This window comes from Drosophila simulans, chromosome 2R (genome assembly GCF_016746395.2).
Source record: "Drosophila simulans strain w501 chromosome 2R, Prin_Dsim_3.1, whole genome shotgun sequence".
In the NCBI taxonomy this organism is placed as follows: Eukaryota; Metazoa; Arthropoda; class Insecta; order Diptera; family Drosophilidae; genus Drosophila; species Drosophila simulans.
Window position 1 is genome coordinate 3,258,516 of NC_052521.2, and position 22,355 is coordinate 3,280,870.

At 41.1% G+C, this 22,355-nt stretch overlaps 1 protein-coding gene across 1 annotated transcript; it reads right to left on the minus strand.

The window, feature by feature from the left end:
* Nucleotides 1–591: 591 nt before the first annotated feature.
* On the minus strand, nucleotides 592–21,860 carry LOC6733164 (inactive serine protease scarface). The gene is made up of 7 exons (XM_016167481.3): nucleotides 21,741–21,860; nucleotides 17,782–18,146; nucleotides 14,663–14,833; nucleotides 2,456–3,219; nucleotides 2,250–2,402; nucleotides 1,926–2,194; nucleotides 592–1,313 (listed from the first exon to the last, which is right to left on the minus strand). The coding sequence occupies exons 2-7, from the start codon at nucleotides 18,106–18,108 to the stop codon at nucleotides 1,021–1,023; spliced, it is 1,977 nt and encodes a 658-aa protein (XP_016026039.1). The 5' UTR covers nucleotides 18,109–18,146; nucleotides 21,741–21,860; the 3' UTR covers nucleotides 592–1,020.
* Between the last annotated feature and the right edge of the window lie 495 nt (nucleotides 21,861–22,355).

A 22,355-nucleotide genomic window follows, 5' to 3' on the forward strand; every position in this document is an offset into this window, starting at 1 on the left:
TTTAACTTTTGTCAGAAATTGTCAGAAAATTAGTTATACTCCACGAAACACAGGGGACACGTTAGAATTTTCTGTTAAAATACACATAAATTGGATGTCACACAACATAAAAACAGTACAACTATACATATATTACCTAAATAAGTTAAAAACATCATACCTTGGCATTTATTTTCCATATTTTACTATAATTTTTGGATGCGTATTAACGATCATACCACATGCAAAAGTAAGCAAGTAATTTTTCGGAAATTGCATTCTCTCAATCAGCTTTTTAACACTTCAACTTTAAAAGCTCATAAAACGATTTAGTGAAGCTTTCGGTCAATTTTGTTTTTGGTTTTTATTTATATGATCAATTTTCTATTAGAAAATAATTGCTAGAGGACGATATATTGACATAAAAATTTAGACTTTATGCCAAAAAAAACGAATTCTGGACCATAGTGCACTGAAGAAAATGTTATTTTTGACATTAAGATTTTACGTATATGTATATATACATACAACATATGATAATATTCGAACAAACTCGTAAAGGTAATGAGAAAAATTGTATCTAGATAGTAAAATGTAGCTTTTTCATTGGAGCTGCATTCAGCATGTGGACAAGTAAAAAGACTATTTAAATGGGTTGAAAGCTTGGGCTCGCGAGCTTGTATTATACACAATCAAATTCGTATATAAACGACTTCTCGTTCCCACCTAACGTTTCTATTTATAATTTACGACAAAGTTATTAGAAGTGTATTGTGTAGAAGTTGATTTCAGATCTGGAAACAAAAATGCTTTCGCAGAAACTATTTTCAGCAATCTTATAAGCAATGTTTCCAACCTTGTGTGTTTTAACAAAATAGATAAATTGACCATATCGAATGCCCTCCTCTTTGAGCTCCAACGAAATCGCAATGGCAAGTTCATAACCCCTCAGCGCGTTTGGGTTATTTACCCTGTTTATCTGTAGTATCGGGATGCAAACATTTTCTCGTTCCTTGGTCGTAGTCCAAATAAAGGTCCATCTCAAAATCTCTTCAGCAGGAGCGGCTTGTTGTTTTCGGCGAACGCCGTGTTAATCCACTTAATGTCCGGCTTGGCAAAACGCACTGTCTGCCCCTCTCCGCAGGAGTTCTCACCGGCGAAGATTCCCTTGAGGCGGACGCTGGAGCCGCTGCCGCAGGCAAGCGCGCTTCCCACGTCGAATTGGCAAGAGTCGAACTTGGTAGCACTACACACACTGCTGGAGTCGGCATTGCACTCGCTGCGTGCTTGCGTCAAAGTGTCGGTCACGTGCATTAGAGCGCCCTCTTCATGTACTGTTGAACGAAAAATAAGAAACGTATTGAATCGAGAAAGTAATTAAAGTAGAAATTTGGTTAAAAGGAGTATTTAAATTGTGAAAAATATTATGTGGAGAGTGAGTGCAGCTCAATGTTAGAAACTAACCTTTATAATCTTTATATACCGTTGTAAATACCTTTGTATTAAAAAGGCTCGACTAATTATGAATACTTTTTAATCAAAAACAATTAATAATTCAATATCAATTCAGTCCTATACTTATATCGTACTTTATGTCGTCTGAAGTATATAAGGATACATTGTGTTTCAAACTTCTAACGAATATCAATATTCCCTCTCCACTGATATAATTTATATATTAAATTCAGTGATTTTATCGAGTTCCCTGACTATCCGTAACGGATATACTCAGTGTGAATCCGAACGCGAAATTTCATAATTTTTTTTGCATATAGATAGATATTAGGGAATAAAATGATAAGCGTTTTGTAAGGACGTGGGCACAGTGTGTTTGGAATACAGATAAACAATAAAAAGAAAAAGAAGAATCTAATTCTGAGATCTCGACGGACAGACAGACATGGTCAGTTCCCCAAGGCATCGTGACTTTGAATATAAACACTTACTAGATAACGCTTGCTTTCCCCAGCCAGAGGTGAAACATTGCTCGGAATCCTTTGGGTCCTCGTCGCTTATGCAGATGGGCTGGATGTGGGATGCGAACTCCAAACGTCTTTCGAGTCGGATAATGGCCAAGTCGTGGGCGTTTGTCGACGGATCGTAGTCGGGATGGACGTCGATGGTCTTGACTCCTGTCAGCTGGAACGGCAGAGGCTCGTTCGTGCTGCCCAGCTCCCATTCGCCAGCCTTAACACGAATGTCGCTCACCGGAAGGCTAGTGGGTTTCAATTGTAGTGACTTTGAGGAAACTATGGACAGATTTCACATACCCATTTACGCAGCTGGCGGAGCTCAGAACAAATTGGTCTCCGATAATGGCTCCTCCGCAAATAAGCGTCTTACTGGACTCGCGCAAGATCATGGCCTGCCAGGGGATTTCGGCGAAGTTTGCATCCAGATCCTTAACTCCCGTGGGCTTCGTTCTGGAAAAGAAGGAGGTAAGTCGTTGCTCCGTGTAAGGAATTTGCCTGAATACCGCTTGTTCCTTGTCGCGCACACTCCGGCTAAGTTAACCGGCCAGGGGTCTACGTAGTTAGGGTCACGACAGCACTTCCCGGGGGAGCCGTTCTCTGTCTGCAAACAGTCCGTAAGGGGCACTCGGAAAGCCGCTTCCATGGGAGACAGCTCTACGGGGGTCTCAGACAGCACTCCGATGGCGTTGCAGAAGTTCTCAGAGGTGCACACTAAGGCGGAGGCGCACTTGGCGAAGTGTTTTGGGACATTGGCTGGCTGGGGAGTGGGAAAGATCTGAGGCGACAGCTGGTCCTCTCCGCGGTAGATTGGCTTCTGGTTCGATGGCTGCGGAGCGCGGTCAGGCTCGAACCGAGGGATTTCGTTAGCGGCCGCAGGCGGCAGGTACTCGTTCGTAGGCCGTCGCGTCGGCTGGGGGCGTGGCTGGGGGCGTGGCTCTGGCCTCGGCCTAACTTGTGGGATGAGACTGCTGGCCGATTCAGTGGCCGGGGAAGGTGGCAAGTAGACCGGACGTCGGCTTGTCTGGACGTTCTCGTAACTGGGATGCTGTGTGGTGGAGGGCGGCAGATACTCAATGGTGGGTCGAGGAGCTGGCACAGCAGTCGTGGGCTGCGGGCGGAACGGCGCCTGGGTGGAGCGCACCGCGGGCACTGCTGGTTTCGTCGGCAGCGGGAAGGTCTTCTCCGGAAGGTTGAAAATATAGCCATCCTCCGTTAGCGTGGTCGAGGGTATGCGGCAGCATGTATTAGGGGCAGGGCAGCGGTTGGGCTGTAAGTGAAAGTGAGTGGGGCTTAGAGAAGAGCGGCAATAGTCGGTTACGGTTGCCAATGACACACAATTTCGCGACGCTTGCTAAAGCAGCCTGTACCTATGTATGTGCCTATTCAGAAATCGGAAGGTCAATTGGTACACTGGACGGAGTTACTCGACTGGCCCGTCAATGGCCTTTGCGCTTTGGCTTAATGGAATCGAGAAAATATTGCAGATTCATGGTGGAATACAACACACCATGGGCGTACTCGGACACCGTCTCCCCAATAGCCCCCGTACTTCGGTACCGTCTTTCGTACAATGGCATTGTCAAGTTTGTCGGTCTGCTGCTTTTAATTGAAATATTCAGCGATTGAGGGTAATGCCATGTCTATCCGATGCTTTCTCAATAAAATTGTATACAGACCTACATGTATTCATAGAAAATATGTCCAGTTGCGGTAACCCAAAGACGAGTTAGCATTTGGATATGCAACCACAGCAACTGTACAGAGATACAGAGTTGGTAGTCCTTCTTTTTGGCAACTTAAAGCCGCATGCTGTGGTCAAATAATTATTTGTATCATAGCAGAAACAAAACACTTCCGTTGGCCAAGTCCCAGTTCGGCCTTATTTAGGTTCATTAATGGAAATGACCATTATCCCTAGTATGTGGAACTTGTCTTTCCGATTAACTTGTGAAGATCATCATTAGGCACAGCTGCCGGCTGTCTGGCTCAATTTTGTATCATTTTAGAGTTAATCAAATGTTATCTTAATGTAGACATCATTCACGCTGGTACTTTGTGAGGCTCAGCCTACCGCGCACATTAAACCATTAAACTTATGTAATACATGTTATTAATCAGGGCGGGCCCTGCGAGAAAGCAGGACGGAGAAGAGAAGCGCATTTAATTTTGATCAATGACAACAAGCTTTTCTGAGCAGGCGAAATGCCGCACAACACCAATTTTTGCCCCTGAGCGGCGATTACCGGCCAGTGGTCAGTGGTCAGTGGCCAGTGGCCAGTGGCCATTGCATAGCTTATGATCAATCATGTTACGCGAAGATAACAACTTCGACAACAAAAACCTCGAGCTACTACTTGTGTACCAGCGACAGCTAAAATATGTAGTCACCAACGACAAGCGCGCAGGGAGACCCCAAAATGCTTTTTATAAATGTTGTTGCTGGCCATACCAGACAAGTTGTCCATTAAGGTTGTTGTTAATGTCCCATAGATTGTCTGTCGCAATTTGTTAATAATGTTGCAATTACTCGAAGCATATATATATTATAAAAATGTATAATTTAAAGCCATTACCAAGTTCAATGGATTCAGAAAAGCAGAAGCGGATACTTCGGTGATAGGCCGATGCTGCCTTAATGGCGTGGGGAAAGGTCAAGCCGTGACGACATCTCCAGCGGCGAAATTTATGACACTAATGCTTCACTACACACACGAAACAATTTTTATGACTGCATTAAGGCGCCTCTGGCACAACACTAAATTGCCCAGTCTTGCTCCTCACCTCTTCGCCGCACACTTTTTATAAACCTATAAAGTGGACGCTTCTAAATTTTCGTTTTACGAGTGGCCATCTCGGTGCGGGCCAAGTTTAATCGAGCCGAGCCGCGGAGTGGAAGAAGCTTCTAAATACCACGCTCGGCCCTGAAGTACAAGTGCTTGCAGGTCGCCAGCCAGTTGTGTTAGAAGTTCGGCGTTAAAGCCTTTTGTTTATGCGTCATGCGGTGCAGTTTATGCTTAATCATCATTAACGTGGGCGTAAGCTCGGTAATTTACGACCAAACTAGATACCAAGTCTCTCTCGCTGTACGAAAACCAATTAATAAAAACCCAAATCAAGCGGGCAAGATGTCATCTTACGCTGTATATTATTGTACATACATCACGGACTTATGTTAATTAAAACAAAGTCGCAGCCATTGACAGTGTATCGGAACGTAACAATCGATGTCGATTAGCAGCATACAAAGCTAATAAAACCATAACAATTATAATGACCATAAAACACGCATTAGCCAAAGGAAACCGAAAACCCACCAGCAAAGTCAACCTGCACGACTCGAATAAACGTTAAGAGCTGTTAACGACTTTTCGACAGCCGTATGAGCAGCGAGCAACCTCGAGGAGAACTCGAGCGAGTTACCATGCCCAGCATTAACCCCCCTCAACAACCACCTCCGCCTATGAAGCCCGCCCGGTAGGCGACATCAGCAAAGTGCCAACGCTGTATATATATATATTGATCACGAGCTACCATGCCAGCATAGCCTCGTCCCCCGCTACCTGAAACTCTGTTGCAGCCGATGATGAAATCGGCATGAACACACACACACACACATATTCACACATACTGCGTGGTGGCGACGCTCTCGACGTTGAAATTAACATGAACCTACACACACACATACACACTGCGTAATCGCGACGTCCTCGTCTAGACTCGCTACCTAGAACTAACGGGATCAAAAGCACTGCTGCTTGCCCGTGCGTATACATTAAGAATAAAGCTTTCATCATTCTTGATCTTGACACCAAACCGAGCAGTTGATTTATTTAAAGTGGCAAATATATATATATCATAAGTACACAATAAAGTCATTATTGACTCCCATCACATCAGCCTGGGCAGCAACTAACTAAGAGTAGAGAAAGGAGGACCCCCGATCCAACGGAGGCACCCGTAACTGGCGCAGCCGGACTAGAACTAAAAGGATTAACAACGCCTTTCACGTTCTTCGTTCCACTTCTGTAAACGGGTAAGTAAGTGAACAAGTGGCAGAAAAAAAAACACAAGTTTGAGGAGCCAAGTGTAAATATATGGTTCTCAAAAAAAGAGAAGAAAAGGAAAAAAAACTTCACACAAACAAGTTCAACAGTGACATACAGTATAATTACAAACTATTGTGACCGAATATGTGCACATCAATCGCTGAAAGGGCACCGGGATCACACATAAAAAAAATGTCTTTACATTCAAAGTGACCGAATATGTGCACATCAATCGCTGAAAGGGCACCGGGATCACTTATGACATACATAAAAAGTTAACATCATTCAGTGCTATGGCCAAATATGTGTACATCAATCGCTGATGAGACACCGGGACCATACATAAATAAGCAAAACAAATAAATCTAGTTCAATGTTGTGGCCGAATATGTGTACATCAATCGCTGAAAAGGCACCGGGACCACAACATTGAAAGAAATTAAACAATAAATCAGTAATAAAATCACTATGTGTGTCAGGTTGAACCTTTCCTTAAAAGCCATATACTTGTTCGCGAATGTTCCCAATTGAGAAACATTTGTCAAATTACAAATACACTCAACTTACTACTTCGGATTGTGTTACTGCCATGTGTTCATTTACTTATACAAACTGAATATAAATTTTTTATACTTACTAATGTACATAATATATTACAGTCAAACATTGGAGCCAACACTTACTTAGAAAGAAACAAACGGATTCATATTATAAATACACACTACATTTTAAGATTATCTATATATAAGATTACAATTACTTAATTACACCTTATTATTTAAGCTAAAACATTATTACACTAAACATATACACAACATATAGGTACACGTATACAAAAGTATATAAGCACAATAACACATATACCATATTTTTAAGTACAACACACAGACTACACAAATCAAAAACACCTACATGCCAAAGAGAATTCCGTTTAATACCCAAAGTAAAAGAAGACTTGGACTTAGAAGTGGAGGCAGCCTTCCTCAAATTAGGGAACAAGTAGAACAATCCACCAACAGCAACAACATGGACTCGGGAAACGCACCAGCCCCTTTAAGTCCGACTACTTCCGCTACTTCCACAGTTATTAACACCAACCTTAACCCAACCGACATTTTGGCTTTTATCGAACAACTCCCCACTTTTGAAGGTCATCCTAGCAATCTCGACAAGTTCATAACTAGCGCTGAGGAACTGCTGTTCCTCATTAGATCAGTAGACAAGACCCCTTATGGACAACTACTTCTAAGGGCCGTCCGCAACAAAATCGTAGGAAAAGCAGACGATGCCTTGACCCTTTGCGACACTCGATTGAACTGGGACGACATCAAGACTAATCTCAAACGACTCTACACCAGCAAGAGAACCGAAGCGATGATACTTAGGGAAATACAGACCCTCCCAAATGACCTTACAATGGGAAAACTTTTTTACAGTATAATTAAAATGAGAAACGAACTTATAACAATAGCTAAAGACATGGATACCACGGGTAATGCACTCGCAACTAAACGTACCCTCTACGATGATATATGTCTCAACGCATTTATCATCGGATTAAAGGATCCATTAAGAACAATCATAAGAATTAGGAACCCGGAAACTATCGAAAAAGCTTACGAATACGGACAAATGGAACAAAGTTTTTTCTTCCAAAACTCAAACAGACAAGTAGAGGGCCGTCGCCGTGACAATCCAACGGACAGAGGACGCCCATACCCAAAAAATAACCAACAAGAACCGAAACTATCAAATAATAATGGTCGCAACATTTCGCACCAACAAACCAATCATCAGCAAGGGGGACAATCGATGAGAAATCAAAACACATCCCACAACTACGAAAAACCAACTTCAACACACCAACAATACAGAAACAATACTAACACAAATGTAAATTTGTGCAACATAAATGACGACACAAATTTTCCGCAAAGAGCCTCGGAAGACCAGTCGGATTCATAACTAAAAAAGCCCACGGGTCATCATTACCTTATGTAATGCTATCCCCAACATTTGTCCCTTCACAACCACTTAAATTCCTAATAGACACTGGGTCCACTTATTCATTTATAAACCCGGCCCTCATTACAGAAGACAATATAAAAAAACTTAATTCAAGCATAGCCATTCATACAGTACTTAATACATTCCAAATTACGGAATTCACAGACACTATTAAATTTATACAATTCAAAGAATTGTCAAATCAGAAGTTTCTTTTGTTCAATTTTCATCCACACTTCAATGGCCTCTTAGGCATGGATCTTCTATCCACTCTGAATGCAAAAATAAACATCGCGGATTCCATTTTGGAAACACCTGAAACCGCAGTTCCAATTTTGACACGACCAAACCCTGTAGACATTTTGCATACTGTACCATCAAATAGCAAGGTAAGGCTTCCACTACCAGTAAACTTCATGCAAGGAGACTTTATATACGGGACCACAGATTTTGACAACCAACTATCAATAACAGGTGGACTGTATACTGCAACCGCAGGTATAGCCTATTTCGAAGTCTGTAACAGTTCAGACTACAACCAAACACTTTATTTAGAAGAACCATTAATAGCAGAAGAACTCTCTTTACAACACTATGGACTTTTACACTGCATGTCTACAATGGCGGATACTACTCAGACGGACACCCAACAAGAACTTAATATTAAGACAGAACATTTAAACCAAGAAGAAAAATTTAATCTAATCAATCTATGCAAAACCTTTAGGAAACTTTTCCATTATGAAGAGAGCCATTTGACCTTTTCTAATGTCGTTAAACACTCCATACCAACAGTAGACAATGTTCCGATATTCACTAAATCATACCGTTACCCATATGTACACAAAGAAGAAGTTCGTAAACAAATATCAGAAATGCTTCGACAAAATATTATTAAAAACAGTCACTCTCCTTGGAGTGCACCCGTATGGATCGTACCCAAAAAAGCCGACACTACAGGCAAAGAAAAATGGCGGTTGGTAATAGATTTTCGAAAATTAAACGAAAAAACCATCTCCGACCGTTATCCGATACCTAACATAGCAGACATACTGGACCGAATAGGTAGAACAAAATACTTCACAACAATAGACTTGGCAAGTGGATTCCATCAAATTGAGATGAATCCACAAGACGCGAACAAAACAGCTTTCACAGTCGAAAATGGGCATTACGAATTCACAAGAATGCCCTTCGGTCTGAAGAACGCACCAGCCACTTTTCAACGTGTGATGGACAACGTTCTAGGAGACCTTATAGGTAATGTTTGTCTGGTTTACCTAGACGACATTATTATATTCTCACCCTCACTGCAGAAACACATTAGCGACATTAAACTTGTTTTCTCTAAGCTACTGAATGCGAATCTAAAAATCCAACCTGCTAAGTGTAACTTCTTAAGGAAAGAAATTGACTTTTTGGGACACATTGTTACTCAGGAGGGAGTCAAGCCCAACCCAAACAAAATACAAGCTATTAAAGACTTTCCCTGCCCCAAAACCATCAGGGAAATCAAGTCATTTTTGGGATTACTTGGGTACTATAGGAAGTTTATCAAAGATTTCGCAAAAATAACAAAACCTATAACAAGACAATTAAAAGGAAAAAAATCAATAGTAATAGACGACGAATTTAGGAAAGCAGTCGAAATTTCAAAGAATTTATTATGCAACGACCCAATACTTATATTCCCCGACTTTACAAAACCATTCACGTTGACGACCGACGCAAGCAACTACGCCATAGGGTCAGTGCTATCACAAGGCCCCGATACCAACGACAGACCCATATCCTTCGCTAGTAGAACGCTATCAGACACAGAGGTTCGATATTCCACCATAGAAAAAGAAATGCTAGCTATTATTTGGTCAGTAAGTCATTTTAGGCCATACCTTTTTGGCCAGAAATTTAAAATAGTCACAGATCACAAACCATTAGTCTGGTTAGAAAGCTTTAATGGTCAAAACCCTAAACTACTTCGGTGGAAAACTACCCTAGCCGCATACGATTACGAAGTAGTGTATAAAAAAGGCAAACAAAACGTGGTCGCTGATGCGCTTAGTCGAATAGAACCAAATTTAAACATAAACGAAGACCCACAAAAAATCCCAGTTGTCCAACAACCATTAAATCATTTCAATACACAAATTGTGTTCCACATTGGGGAAAAGTCTTCAGTACAAATCACAACACCATTTACGTACAAAACAAGACAAGTCATTTCAGAACCTACATATACCTTTGACACTATTTCTAACATCTTGCAATCAATTCTTAAACCAAACAAAATGACTGCAATATTTGCCCCAGATCAAATCTTTTTGCTCATAGAGGAAGCGTATAACAACTACTTCTCGGTGAACGACTCATATAAAATCTCCCGTTGCAAACTGTTCTTACCCGAAATAACCGAAACGGAAGACCAAAAAACAAGAATACTTACATACCACTTAAAGAACAACCACAGAGGTATCGACGAAACCTTTCAACGCCTAAAAAGAGATATTTATTTCCCCCGCATGAAAGATATTATTACGCAAGTAATAAAAGACTGTGACATTTGCCTTACACTTAAATACGACAGGCAACCCCATAAACCAGCTATGCAATCACCACCTGCCCCACCAGGACCTTTAGAGGTGATCCACATAGATATTTACTTCGTCAATGGTACTTATAATCTAACTGTCATTGACAAATTTTCAAAGTTCGCACAAGCATACCCGCTTGATAACAGAAACTCCATAAAAATCATTGCCGCCTTGTCTCAGTTCATGAGCAACTTTGGCATACCCAAAAAACTTGTTTTCGATCAGGGAACAGAATTTTCCGGAAACCTGTTTAACGATTTCCTTGCTCAATACGATATACTCCAACATACTACTTCATTCCAACAATCGACTGGTAATTCACCCGTCGAAAGACTTCACTCTACGTTAACAGAATTGTACAGAATAGTTATGAACCGTCGAAAAGAATTACACCTACAGTGCGAACATACCGAAATACTTAGCGAAGTATTAACAACCTACAATAACGCGATACATTCTAGCACAAATCACACCCCTTTCGAACTCTTTCACGGCAGGACACACATATTTGGAAAAACCATAACTTATGACAATCATCATGACTACCTCTCAAAACTAAATCAATTCAGACAAACACTATACCCCCAAATACAACAACACCTACAAAACACCACCGATAAGAGATTGGCTAAGTTAAATAAGGACAGGGAACCGCCAATTCTAGTTGAGGAAAATAATACTATATATAGGAAGGAAAACAGAAGAAACAAAATAACACCTAGATTTTCTCTACACAAGGTAGAAAGAGACAGAGGGATAACACTAATAACTACCAGAGGTCAGAAATTACATAAACAAAAAATTAGGAAACACATTAAAAGAACTGTGAACACCCAGTCCCAATCAAACACTAACACTTAATGAATTCAACTAAACATGAAAATGTAACAATTAAAAGACAAATTTGATAAACAGACAGGGACATTATTATCAGGATCATATATAAAATAGAACACGTAAATAACAAACAAGTTTCGATATAGAAATTTTTCGAAAATTACCAGAACCAAATTTTTAAAGAGCAATAACGTGGCCGAAAGCTTACTTGCTAGTAAGTTAGGCCTCATTTTCAAATTTATGTTTAATACACAACAATTAGAAGACATACGAATTTTATTTAATAAGCAAAATGTAACCATAGAATTGGATGAACACATTAACAACTTTTGTTACCATCCTGTTAAACTCTTACTTGCAACACCAAACTATTATTTAAGGTTAAAAATCCATTTTTCAACTAGCAAATGTATCATTTCATTCAAACAATTCCCTTACCTATACATTGTTCATACTTCATTGTCTCCCACGACAAACTTACCATCGAGATACCACCAATGGAACGAATAGAAAATAACAAAACATTGAAAGTCCTATCACTCGAAAAACTGCACCTGGAGGCATTGGCAACAACCGGGAAAATGGACTACATAACTCAACAATACTTTACCGCTACGTACCTTGCATTGAGCATAGTACTAATACTTGTGATCTGTCTCCGAACCTGTAAAAGGCAGAAAACGATTTTTACCCAGCAACCCACCCACACACCTCACGTTGTCGAGTCGGCTATCCCTTCGTTATGGCCATCTCTCCACACTAGGGGGGGAGGAGTTACCATGCCCAGCATTAACCCCCCTCAACAACCACCTCCGCCTATGAAGCCCGCCCGGTAGGCGACATCAGCAAAGTGCCAACGCTGTATATATATATATTGATCACGAGCTACCATGCCAGCATAGCCTCGTCCCCCGCTACCTGAAACTCTGTTGCAGCCGATGATGAAATCGGCATGAACACACACACACACACATATTCACACATACTGCGTGGTGGCGACGCTCTCGACGTTGAAATTAACATGAACCTACACACACACATACACACTGCGTAATCGCGACGTCCTCGTCTAGACTCGCTACCTAGAACTAACGGGATCAAAAGCACTGCTGCTTGCCCGTGCGTATACATTAAGAATAAAGCTTTCATCATTCTTGATCTTGACACCAAACCGAGCAGTTGATTTATTTAAAGTGGCAAATATATATATATCATAAGTACACAATAAAGTCATTATTGACTCCCATCACATCAGCCTGGGCAGCAACTAACTAAGAGTAGAGAAAGGAGGACCCCCGATCCAACGGAGGCACCCGTAACTAGCGCGACCTAGACCTTGAGTTAGCCGCTTGAGTTTTCGTCTGCATGCTAAGCGCTCGACATTCCCGGCTTCTGGCTTTCTTGCTTCGAATGCTTTTTGAGCCTACGTGCCTTGGTTTTTACCCTGAGTCAGCTCTTGGCGTGGACTAGAGAGTCTATAACTACATTCTGTCCTTAAGTGCCGTACTTTGTGGCAGCAGAGAAAACTTACTAGAGCTTAGTAACGAATGAAACTACCAAACAAGTGCTACTACACTTCCATAACTCTTGAATTCTAAAGAAGGGGAAATAGCGAAATAGCCGAAATTAAGCCACCATTTCTTTTTTGTGTTTTAATTTCAAACAAAATATATAAGACCAAGAAAGTGGTAAGTATAGGTATTATTACAATTAGTATTAGTATATTTTAATTGAGCAAAGGCAATCATTCGTTTATCTTTCAAGATCTACAAAATACAAAATTAATAAGGAAGGGAAAACAACTAGCATTGCAATTCTATTGTCTTTCATACGCAGAGACCATAAAATACTCACCCGCAAGCCCCATTTTTCGGATTAAACTTTTTTAAGCTACTTGGGATGGCAGTTAATTATATCTTGCGAGTAACTATTTGCTTTAACTTCTTAAAAAAGGAGGAACACCGTGTTGAAAATTCTGTTGTATCGATCTTATGAAATTCCTATTTGCAGAGGTTCTTCTGGTTGTAAAAACATAATGATCATGCCCAGCGTTAAGTGACCTTGCCTGCATTCCTAGCGTTTTCATTGCTACACTATCCAGCGCCGGCTGGGCGTAACTACAGCCATCTTATTGATAATATACATTAATGTTGCTCACACACAGTGGGGGCTGCGAAGCATGCCCCGCAGTTCGCAGTAACTAAGCGAATCGAGCAATTATGGCTCGTAGTTGGGATGGGGTCCTACCAGAAAGGGCTTCTGGATCGCAGGCTGTGGAAGTGCTCAGAGCCAAAGAATGCGAGTCAGCGATGCAACGATTTTATTGAGTTTTCAGAGGCATCAGTGATGACAACGCCGATCGTGCAGCTGCGGCTTGCCGCCTGCACTGCCAAATTTTTCACTTGTTGTGCTTATTTTTTCAAGGCGTTGCATGCAGCAGCACAGTACGCAACTGACCCGTTTTTCCGGCATGCTGTAAGCAAATTATGCAATTGCACTGGCCCGCCTGGTGAAAACCTGAGATCTCTCTTAGCCGAATGTCTTATCGCCTCTCTGAGTATTGTCCGCTCCTATCGAGCCGATGACCTACCTTCTGCTTATGTGCACTTGTAAATACATACGCGCAGTGGCACAGGGACTGCAGCACAGCTAGGCTGTAATTTAACACTTTTTGCTCGGCTGCGTGCATGTAGTGCAATACTTGTGCTGCGACGGCATTCCAGTCGGACTGCTGCTTGGTGGCGTCAAGTTCGTTACCACTGCCACAGTTATTTTAATTGCGTACTCGCCCCAAAGCTCTGCCAAAGACCATGCTTTAAAGCGGTCCATATCGGCGGCCAGCTCAAACATACCTGACCTGGCACTCAAGTACTCTTGGGCCCAAAGGATATCGCCGTCAAAACCTATTGCGTGCCCATAAAGTGTCGGTGCCGTTTCTTAACGATGCTCCGTCGAGCACCGACGGCATTGTGAAATGGGCTGCGATAGTTGCGGTCGAGTTTGATACTCGCATAGCCAGTTGCATCCGCCGCAGTAGCTTTGATTGTTTCGTCACTGCCACAACATAAAGCAGCACAGCTATTCGGCTATTGAAATGAAGCTACAAAGGCGGAATGAATGGGAAAACCCCCCGTACTAATGATGCCGAACAGCAGTTCCCCCTGTGAATTGCTTAACTCTTTGATGGGAATACGTATTCTGGCCGCCTGCGGTCATGAGTGAGACTTACTCCTTGCTTCTTTACGTAGTTTATGGCGCTAATCTCGCCGTTCCGGCAGTTGTCCGGAGTCACACAATCGGAGTCGTGGCCACAAATTGCCACTGGCACGGGAGTAGTGGATGTTGTGGTGGTAGGAGGCGCCCTATAAGTACAGCAGACAGTGGTTTCCGGATCACAGTTCTGGAAATAAACAGTTCGATAATGGTTAGTTTTTTTGGGTATTTGCCACATAGGCATCGCATAGTAAGGGGCATGCTGAGGATACAAATTTAATCTTTAAAAATATAGAGTTTCCAAAGCAGCTTCTGAGGGAGTTGGCCGATCTTGAGAATTCTCATATAATAAGTAAGTTAAAGTAAGCTAAATACAACACAAATACAACAATGGAACTTAAATGTCCATAGATGTCTTCTACGCATTTCGACCCATCAGGAATTCCATAGAAGAACAATCACACGAGGCCAAGCACCTTGTTCCCACCGTAAAGCACGATGGTTTCGCTTGGGTTGCGAAAAGGTTGGACTTTTTGGTGGCAAAATGAACCATTGTACGTGTGGACAATATATTGGACCATGCTAGGAACTAATTGGAAGGCATCTATGCGAAATAATTATAAGTCTCGATCTGGACCTTCCCACAGGATATAAGCCCCCAAGCACACGGAAATAGTTATATGATGCATATATATTTTGCATATATTATATGCAATTATGATAATTTAGTATATATTTTATATTTTATATATATTTTTATATATATTTTTTTGTTCTCTATTGGCTTCTCAGGCTTTTAAGGATTCAAAAACACGACGTAAATACGTCTATGAAAAGAAAAATAATACAATAATGTACATATATGGACGTGTAAGTAGAAGTACAATACATTTTAAATAATATAGAAATTAATTTTTCTTTTCAATTTTCCACAAGTACAAGTACCGAAAAATTCATGTAAGTTTCAGCCATTTTAAATAAGAAAATATCTAATAAAAAAATGTTATGTATAAACTGCGGTTTGTCGAATCTAGCTCCTTTTCTTGTGTTGCTATACCTTGATTATTATATTTGATAATATACATATTATATAACTCTGTAGCTGAGATTTTTTTAACATATAAATATATGTATATATATATATATTCTTTAAATTCAACATAATGTGAAATGTTTTATTTTTAAAAAGATGCACATCACTTGTTATTTTCAATGGAGTATCTAGTTGATTACCAACTTTAGAATAACATCATGGTAGCATCACATGTCCACTGATTAAGATTATGTGGCCAAAAGGTCACCACAGCTTGCCACTTGGATAAATGATGTGCTAAGAGGTGGACAGCCAGGTTCTAGAGTCAGTGGTCGGCGGATAGATGATTTAAGCTATTGCATTTGCATTGAACTTTGCCGCGGGTGTACATGTGGAACATTTAGTTTTATCAAATCGCAATGGTCAGCTGGCATTTAGCAACTGAACAATTGCAAATAAATAACTTTGAGAGTGTCCGGTCAGAGATCAGAAGCCACATCAGTAGCTTGAGGCGGGGTCGACTTGAGGAATTTGTAGCTCGGCAATTTGCTGAGCGGTTTCCCATCGGGTGTGGATGGCAGACAAGAAGCGCCTGTCCAATAAAGAAGAGTTTAAAAACCAGTTCAGATCGTAGATTCGCCAGAACTGAACTGGCACTCCATATATCAATCAGTCTCTGAATATTACAAATTAATCTGTCTAAATCCTCTTATTTATTTCGGCTTGAATACCTCCCCAAGCAAGAAGAGCTAAAATCGGAAACCCATTTGAATGTTCTGAATATTGCTTTGAGGCCCGACCTTGACTAATAAAGATCTTTGGCCCGAGCGTGATTTGAGCTAAATGGGCTTTAAATAGTATGGATATATTTACGAAGCAATAATTTCGGGCTTTGATCGCAGAAGACCAGCTCTAGTGGTTTTGGAAAGCACTCAGATCTTGTTTGTGTGTTTCGAAATGGTTTCTTAATTAAATAGCTGCGATCGAGCCCATGCGTGGCATATTATTTAAAGTGCCAGCATATTAAAGCCCGTACGGTCGAACTGTTTCGGGCAAGTGCTTCAATCGCAACAGTGGATTGGCGTATCCGTTTCCACGGTCCCGGAACTGCTAGTTCGCTTGATATATATATGTGAGTTTGTGAGCGATTTCAATTGCCGGTTTTGACATCATCAGTTTGCTTAGTTTTGAAGATTGCTGATATAGCGCGTATTGATAGTTAGTCTTCCAACTGTTTTGCTAATTATTCCGAGAGACAATTTACCAGTATGTCGCGAATTCGCCTTGTTTTGCAATTACACAGATATTTCGGCGATACGTAGGGTGTTTTCAAAATTTGAAAAAATATTTGGCCCTTTTTTTCAGATAGCTTTATTGACTCAGTAGCGAAAGTATTGAAAATGTCGAGTGGGGTTAGCTAACTTTCTCCCTAGAATACGTTGGTTCAACACTACACAGAAATGAATATAGCCTCGGGCTTCGCAACTGTCTCATTTGGTAAATAATTAGTTAGAGAGGTTCTCGTAGTATTTCCCGCAAACTGTTATGAAGTTCGTTATACCGGTAGAGGAAATATGTTGACGAACTGCCCAATTTAGGTTGTTTACCCACTTCGGTGTCGCTGACTTCTTGTTTTTCTGTACACACACATGCGTGATGATGTGTTTTTGGCAGAGCAATTAAACACAAAGTTCGCTTTTTATTCGATTTTGGGCGATTACGAAACTCCCCGTCCCTACGCTCTTCGGTCTGCGGTCTTCGGTCTTCGGTCTACGGACCGGACAGCATGTTAATATGTATGTGGGCTGGTATTTCGAACCTTGGTAATGACAAACCGGAAAATAGCGGTAAATGTGCCACACAACTCAAGCCGCCAGCCATTAAGCCAAAAACGTCAGGAGCAGAGCACAAAATGCAGATCAGGCGAGCTAATCAAGCAACAGCAACAGCAGCGGACGGACGGATTTGTTTTATTTTTATTTTCTGTTCCGGGAAAACCCGAATCAATATTCCAAGTGATCCAGTAGACGAAAATACAAATGGGCAGTGTGAGGAAAGCGATTCAGCAATTCAGCGATTCAGCGTTTCAGCATTTCACTTACTTGAATCTTGGGTAGTTGCTGGGCGAAAAATCCGTTCAGGCACTGACCACTGCGGACGCACTGCTGGCCGGGAGCGCACTTCAGGAACTCCTTGGGAGGCAGATAGGTTGGGCCCTGGAATGGCGACGCCTGCCTGCTGATTATGGCGTGGTTGAGGAACACGTTCGTCGCGGGGTTTACTGAAAGGTGGTTCTCCTTTTGGTCCTTGATGCCGTTCTGATATTGGCCATTTAGAAACATGTTGGCCTGGTAGTCGCCACTGGCAGCGGCGAGCACTGCCAGGGTGATGCACAGGGCGAGCTGCTCCCTGAAGTGTGAAACGGACATGGCGCCGGATCTCTCTCTCGATCTGAGGCTGAAGAACACTGGGGAAAAATAGAAGAGGCGACCAAGTCAAATCAGTGATAATCAATCAAATTTAATGACCTCACAGAATTCTAAGACTTCCTATAGGAGACAACATTTCGTCACCATCTGAGTGCAAACAGGCTATGATGAAATAATTTCTCGTCGGGATTTTACGAGCTCCAAACAAGTCCGTACGAGATGCCTCAGACTGGAACCACAAATGCAAAGGGGGTCAAGCAGAAGGGGCTGCCGAGACTATAGAGGAATTTCAAAGATTGAGTCTTGCTGCCTTGTTGCTCCTATGGCAACCTGTTTCAGGGAGATCCCCCAATCTCTGCGATATCATCTGCAAAAACTGTGCTTGGCTGGAAAACGAACAACTGAAGCGTCAGTTTTGACGGCGGTTTTTGATTGATATAAGGAATAGTTGCTGAATGAGTTGTACCACAGTAAATGGACGCCAATGGACGACAGTAAGAGAGCTGCTTAAATTAGCATGTTGTTCTTCGACAAGTCCGTGACTAAAAGCTAAAAATAGTAAAAGCAGCCCCGGTACCAAGCAAAAACAACAATTTGCGTATTTGCTGGTTTTTACCAATCCGAAATTTGCATAAAATATTTTCGGACTTTTTGGACAACATTTAATGATTGCTTATTTCAGTAACAGATTTAGAAATTTCTGCCAAATTTCCTACTTTCTATTTAAGCTCTTAGAATTTATGGACTACAAATATCTTTATAATTGGCTCGCGGCATACTTTATTAAGTATGGGAAGTCTAAGCCACGAACTTTCTTGAAGCAGCAACTATAACGGTTGAGAAATTATATTGAAAAGCCGTTGAAAATGACGGGAATTATGGAGATACAACGTCGAGCCGCTTTCCCCACTGATAAATCTAAGTATGAAATTCTTTTTGGCAATTCAAAGCCCTGCTGCATTTTGAAAACAGCTATTAATATACAGGATTTGCCTGTGAATCATGCTACCCTAGACCAATTCATTGCTCAGCTTACGAGCAAAATCCGGGTTGTAGGCTTACATCTATTACCAAACCAGCCAACTAATGGATGCCATATTCCATATTCAGGCCTCAGCTAAGCAATGATGTTGTATAATTTTCAGAATTAATTGTATGTGCGAGTGGGGAGAATATTAGTCAACGCACATTCAGGTACACACACATCAAGAAATTACGTGGGAAATATCACTTCATGTATTCTCAACATTCAGCAAAAATATTTAGCTGCAGCGGCTTATGCCAATATCTTATAAGTTGGACTTTATTCGCCACTGGCTTCTCTGTTCTACAAACAGCTGACCGGAATTATAATATCAAACAAGCTTTTGCACCTTAAAAAATCCGCAAACGAAAGTGTGGTTGCCACCTCAGCAATTCCGTAGCCAATCATATGACGTAATTTCGGAATTCACCAATTCTGGTTTTTCAACCGACTTAAGAAATTCGTAAATCACGGATGAAACAGCTTCGGGACTTCTAGTACCAAATAAAATATGCAATACTACGGCAAAATATTTAAAAAGTCACTGTGGGCAACCTTACGCATAGCGACTTAGTGCTCAGGGGAGTGTGCAGTGGGCTAAAAATCTTAATTTCTAGCCTGGTTGCGGCTTTGCCTAATATAAATGTATATGCACGTCATTTGTTAAATTTAGATTGCTGTTCTGTTATTAAAAAATTATACGATTTGAAGCTGATTTGTTTGTTTTGTTTATAAGTGAAGAAGACTCTTTGCCGGGTAAGTATCAGTTAATAATAATAATAATAATATATATAAATATAAAAAAATAAAAAAGAGGTGTTACACAAGCAACAAATTACAATTATTAGTTTAAATATCGGTCAAATCCATGCATAGCAAGTAATAGTTACAAAACTTATAAATATATGCAATATGCTGTAGTAGGGGCTCAGATCCACTTTTAAAATTGAATTAATTTCAACTGGAAACTCCCATCGATATTCTAAATAATTTAACGAATAAATGGTATACCTATTACTCGTAGAGTATATACGACTTTTCGAAAAATATGTAACATATTGAAAAAAGCATTTCCGCTTTTTTTTCTATCGCTAAGCAAAATAAAATTTTGATATTCATTTCCTGTGAAACACCCGAAAAATTAATGGAAAATAAATAGGTAAGTAATATTCTTTCTTCGCCAAAAGTAAATTCAAAAATCACATAAAATCATCATTAAAAATTCATATAAAAATGAAATTAGTTTAAAGTAATATAATTTGCATATTTATGTGATGCTTGTTTAATTATATGGAATATTATACCCTTGCAAAAGGTATGTTGAATTCAGTGAGAACGCAGTGAAATAAAAAAGGTAATTTCCGTCCGTCAAACTAGTCTTCCAATATTAAAGCTATCTGCAAATAACTTTTCCAAACGTCGCCCTTCAGTTGCATATGATACAAATATATGTTAGTATAGTATTTGATATATTATATCATATGTATAGTCTAGTCTATGATATCATACTATTTTTTAAAATCGAAAACAATTGCATTCTCCCGAAGAATTGTTAAGCAAAACACAAAATTTTGAAATTGTTTGCTTGTTTAAGATAAGTTAACCTTTTCAGCTGAAATCTAAATTTTGTTATTGAAAAGGAACGTTGCTGTTGAGTATATACATATTTACATAAATCGATGTATACTAAATTAACATGAACATGGACCTGGTTAAATAAACTCAAGCCGAAATGTTCACATTTGTGGTCCAGTTATTTGACAAATTTTACTTTACATACATGAAAATACAAAAGTTCTATGTAAAGTCCTTTAGATCACAGCCAAAACAAACGTGTAAGATGTGTTTCCTCTTTTTAGGGGCAGTATGTCAACCGGCTCCAAAATGGTTTGTCAACCTTAAATTTAGTACTTCTATGTAGTAACTCCTCTGGCTTATGGCAGAGGCAGAGGCCACTGCAACTGAATTTTGATGCTGTTATTTCGGAGGCTGGTGGTTCTAGTGGTGCTGAGTTGTCTGCTTACTGCAGTTTCTGCTGCATTTCCGTGGGCGCTTTCCACATAAATTAAAACTTTTTGTGTTGGCGCATTTGGCAACAATTCAACAAAACAGTACAAAACAACAAACAGCAAAGTTCAGATCGCATCACCAACAAATAAATTTCCACCGAGCTAAACACAATGGACGGTGGCAACCAAATGCGAAGTCGAAATGGCTGCACAAACTGACGGACGGCGGACGGACGGACGGACGGAGGTAGCGACTCGGCAACCTCGGAGCAGAGACAACTGAAACTGAATCAATGGAACTATCCATCAATCAATCAACCGCAAATGAATTTAATTTCCAACCACAAAAGGCTGCTGCTGCGGCTGCACAAGTAATAGCCAAACAGCCCAATTGACCTGGATGCATTGCAGCATTTTCAAATGGAGCTCGCCTGGCAGGCAGTGGCGATGTCCTTTAACTTTTCACAAGTCCACCGCCGGTCGGGCACTGGGGTAAAGAATTATTAGGCAAAGAACTATGTGCGTAAGTCCGGTCCGAATCCCTTCCGAAACCCGGATGTATCACTGTATCACTGTCGCCTGTCTGTTTCTTTTCTTACACTTATGGAAATCCAAATCTTTCTGGACTGGAACTCGAACGCGCGAACGAACAACTTGAATATGATTGTGAATATTTCTCCGAGATCGTTTGTTTTATATGTGCCCAGCAAAGCCCCAACCGCAGCGCGTCGCAGAAGCTCCGCAGCCGACGCCTGCATCAGAAGCCGAAGCCGCAGCCTCAGCTGCCAAAGATGCGAACGCGAACAAGTGAATCACTGAGGCTGGCTGCCCGTCTCAGCAGATGAGTCAACGTCTGCGTCGCCAACCGACGCCGGCGCAACGCTTGTGCTCTCCGCATGTTCACTTTCGTTTGGTGGGGCTCTTGGGCTCAGTAGTCTCACCACGACACGTCTCTGAAGAAGCGGCAAAGCTTCAGGCGGGTCTCTGCGGGCCTCAGCGCTCGGTCGGCTCAGAAGAAGTCTTCCGTTCGTCTGGCGGCGCGGCTTAATTTGTCTTGCGCATTCTAGGGGCTTTACATTTTTAGTAGGGCTATTTCGGGCTCTAGTGGGCGCTATTACTAATTAATTGTGGTTTCAGAGTCTGGTTTCGGGCCTTAAAGAGCGATTTGGCTCTCGCATACACAATGCTGGCTTTTAGTTCGAGAGTGTTCGCAA

Bases quoted from the DNA above. Each gene is read 5' to 3' on its own strand.
- LOC6733164 (XM_016167481.3), bottom strand. From the start codon at position 18,108: ATGTCCGTTTCACACTTCAGGGAGCAGCTCGCCCTGTGCATCACCCTG. The intron at 2,195-2,249 runs GTATGTGAAATC...GAAACCCACTAG, and splicing joins TCCGCCAGCTGCGTAAATGG to CCTTCCGGTGAGCGACATTC. The intron at 1,314-1,925 runs GTAAGTGTTTAT...TTCGTTCAACAG, and splicing joins GGGAAAGCAAGCGTTATCTA to TACATGAAGAGGGCGCTCTA.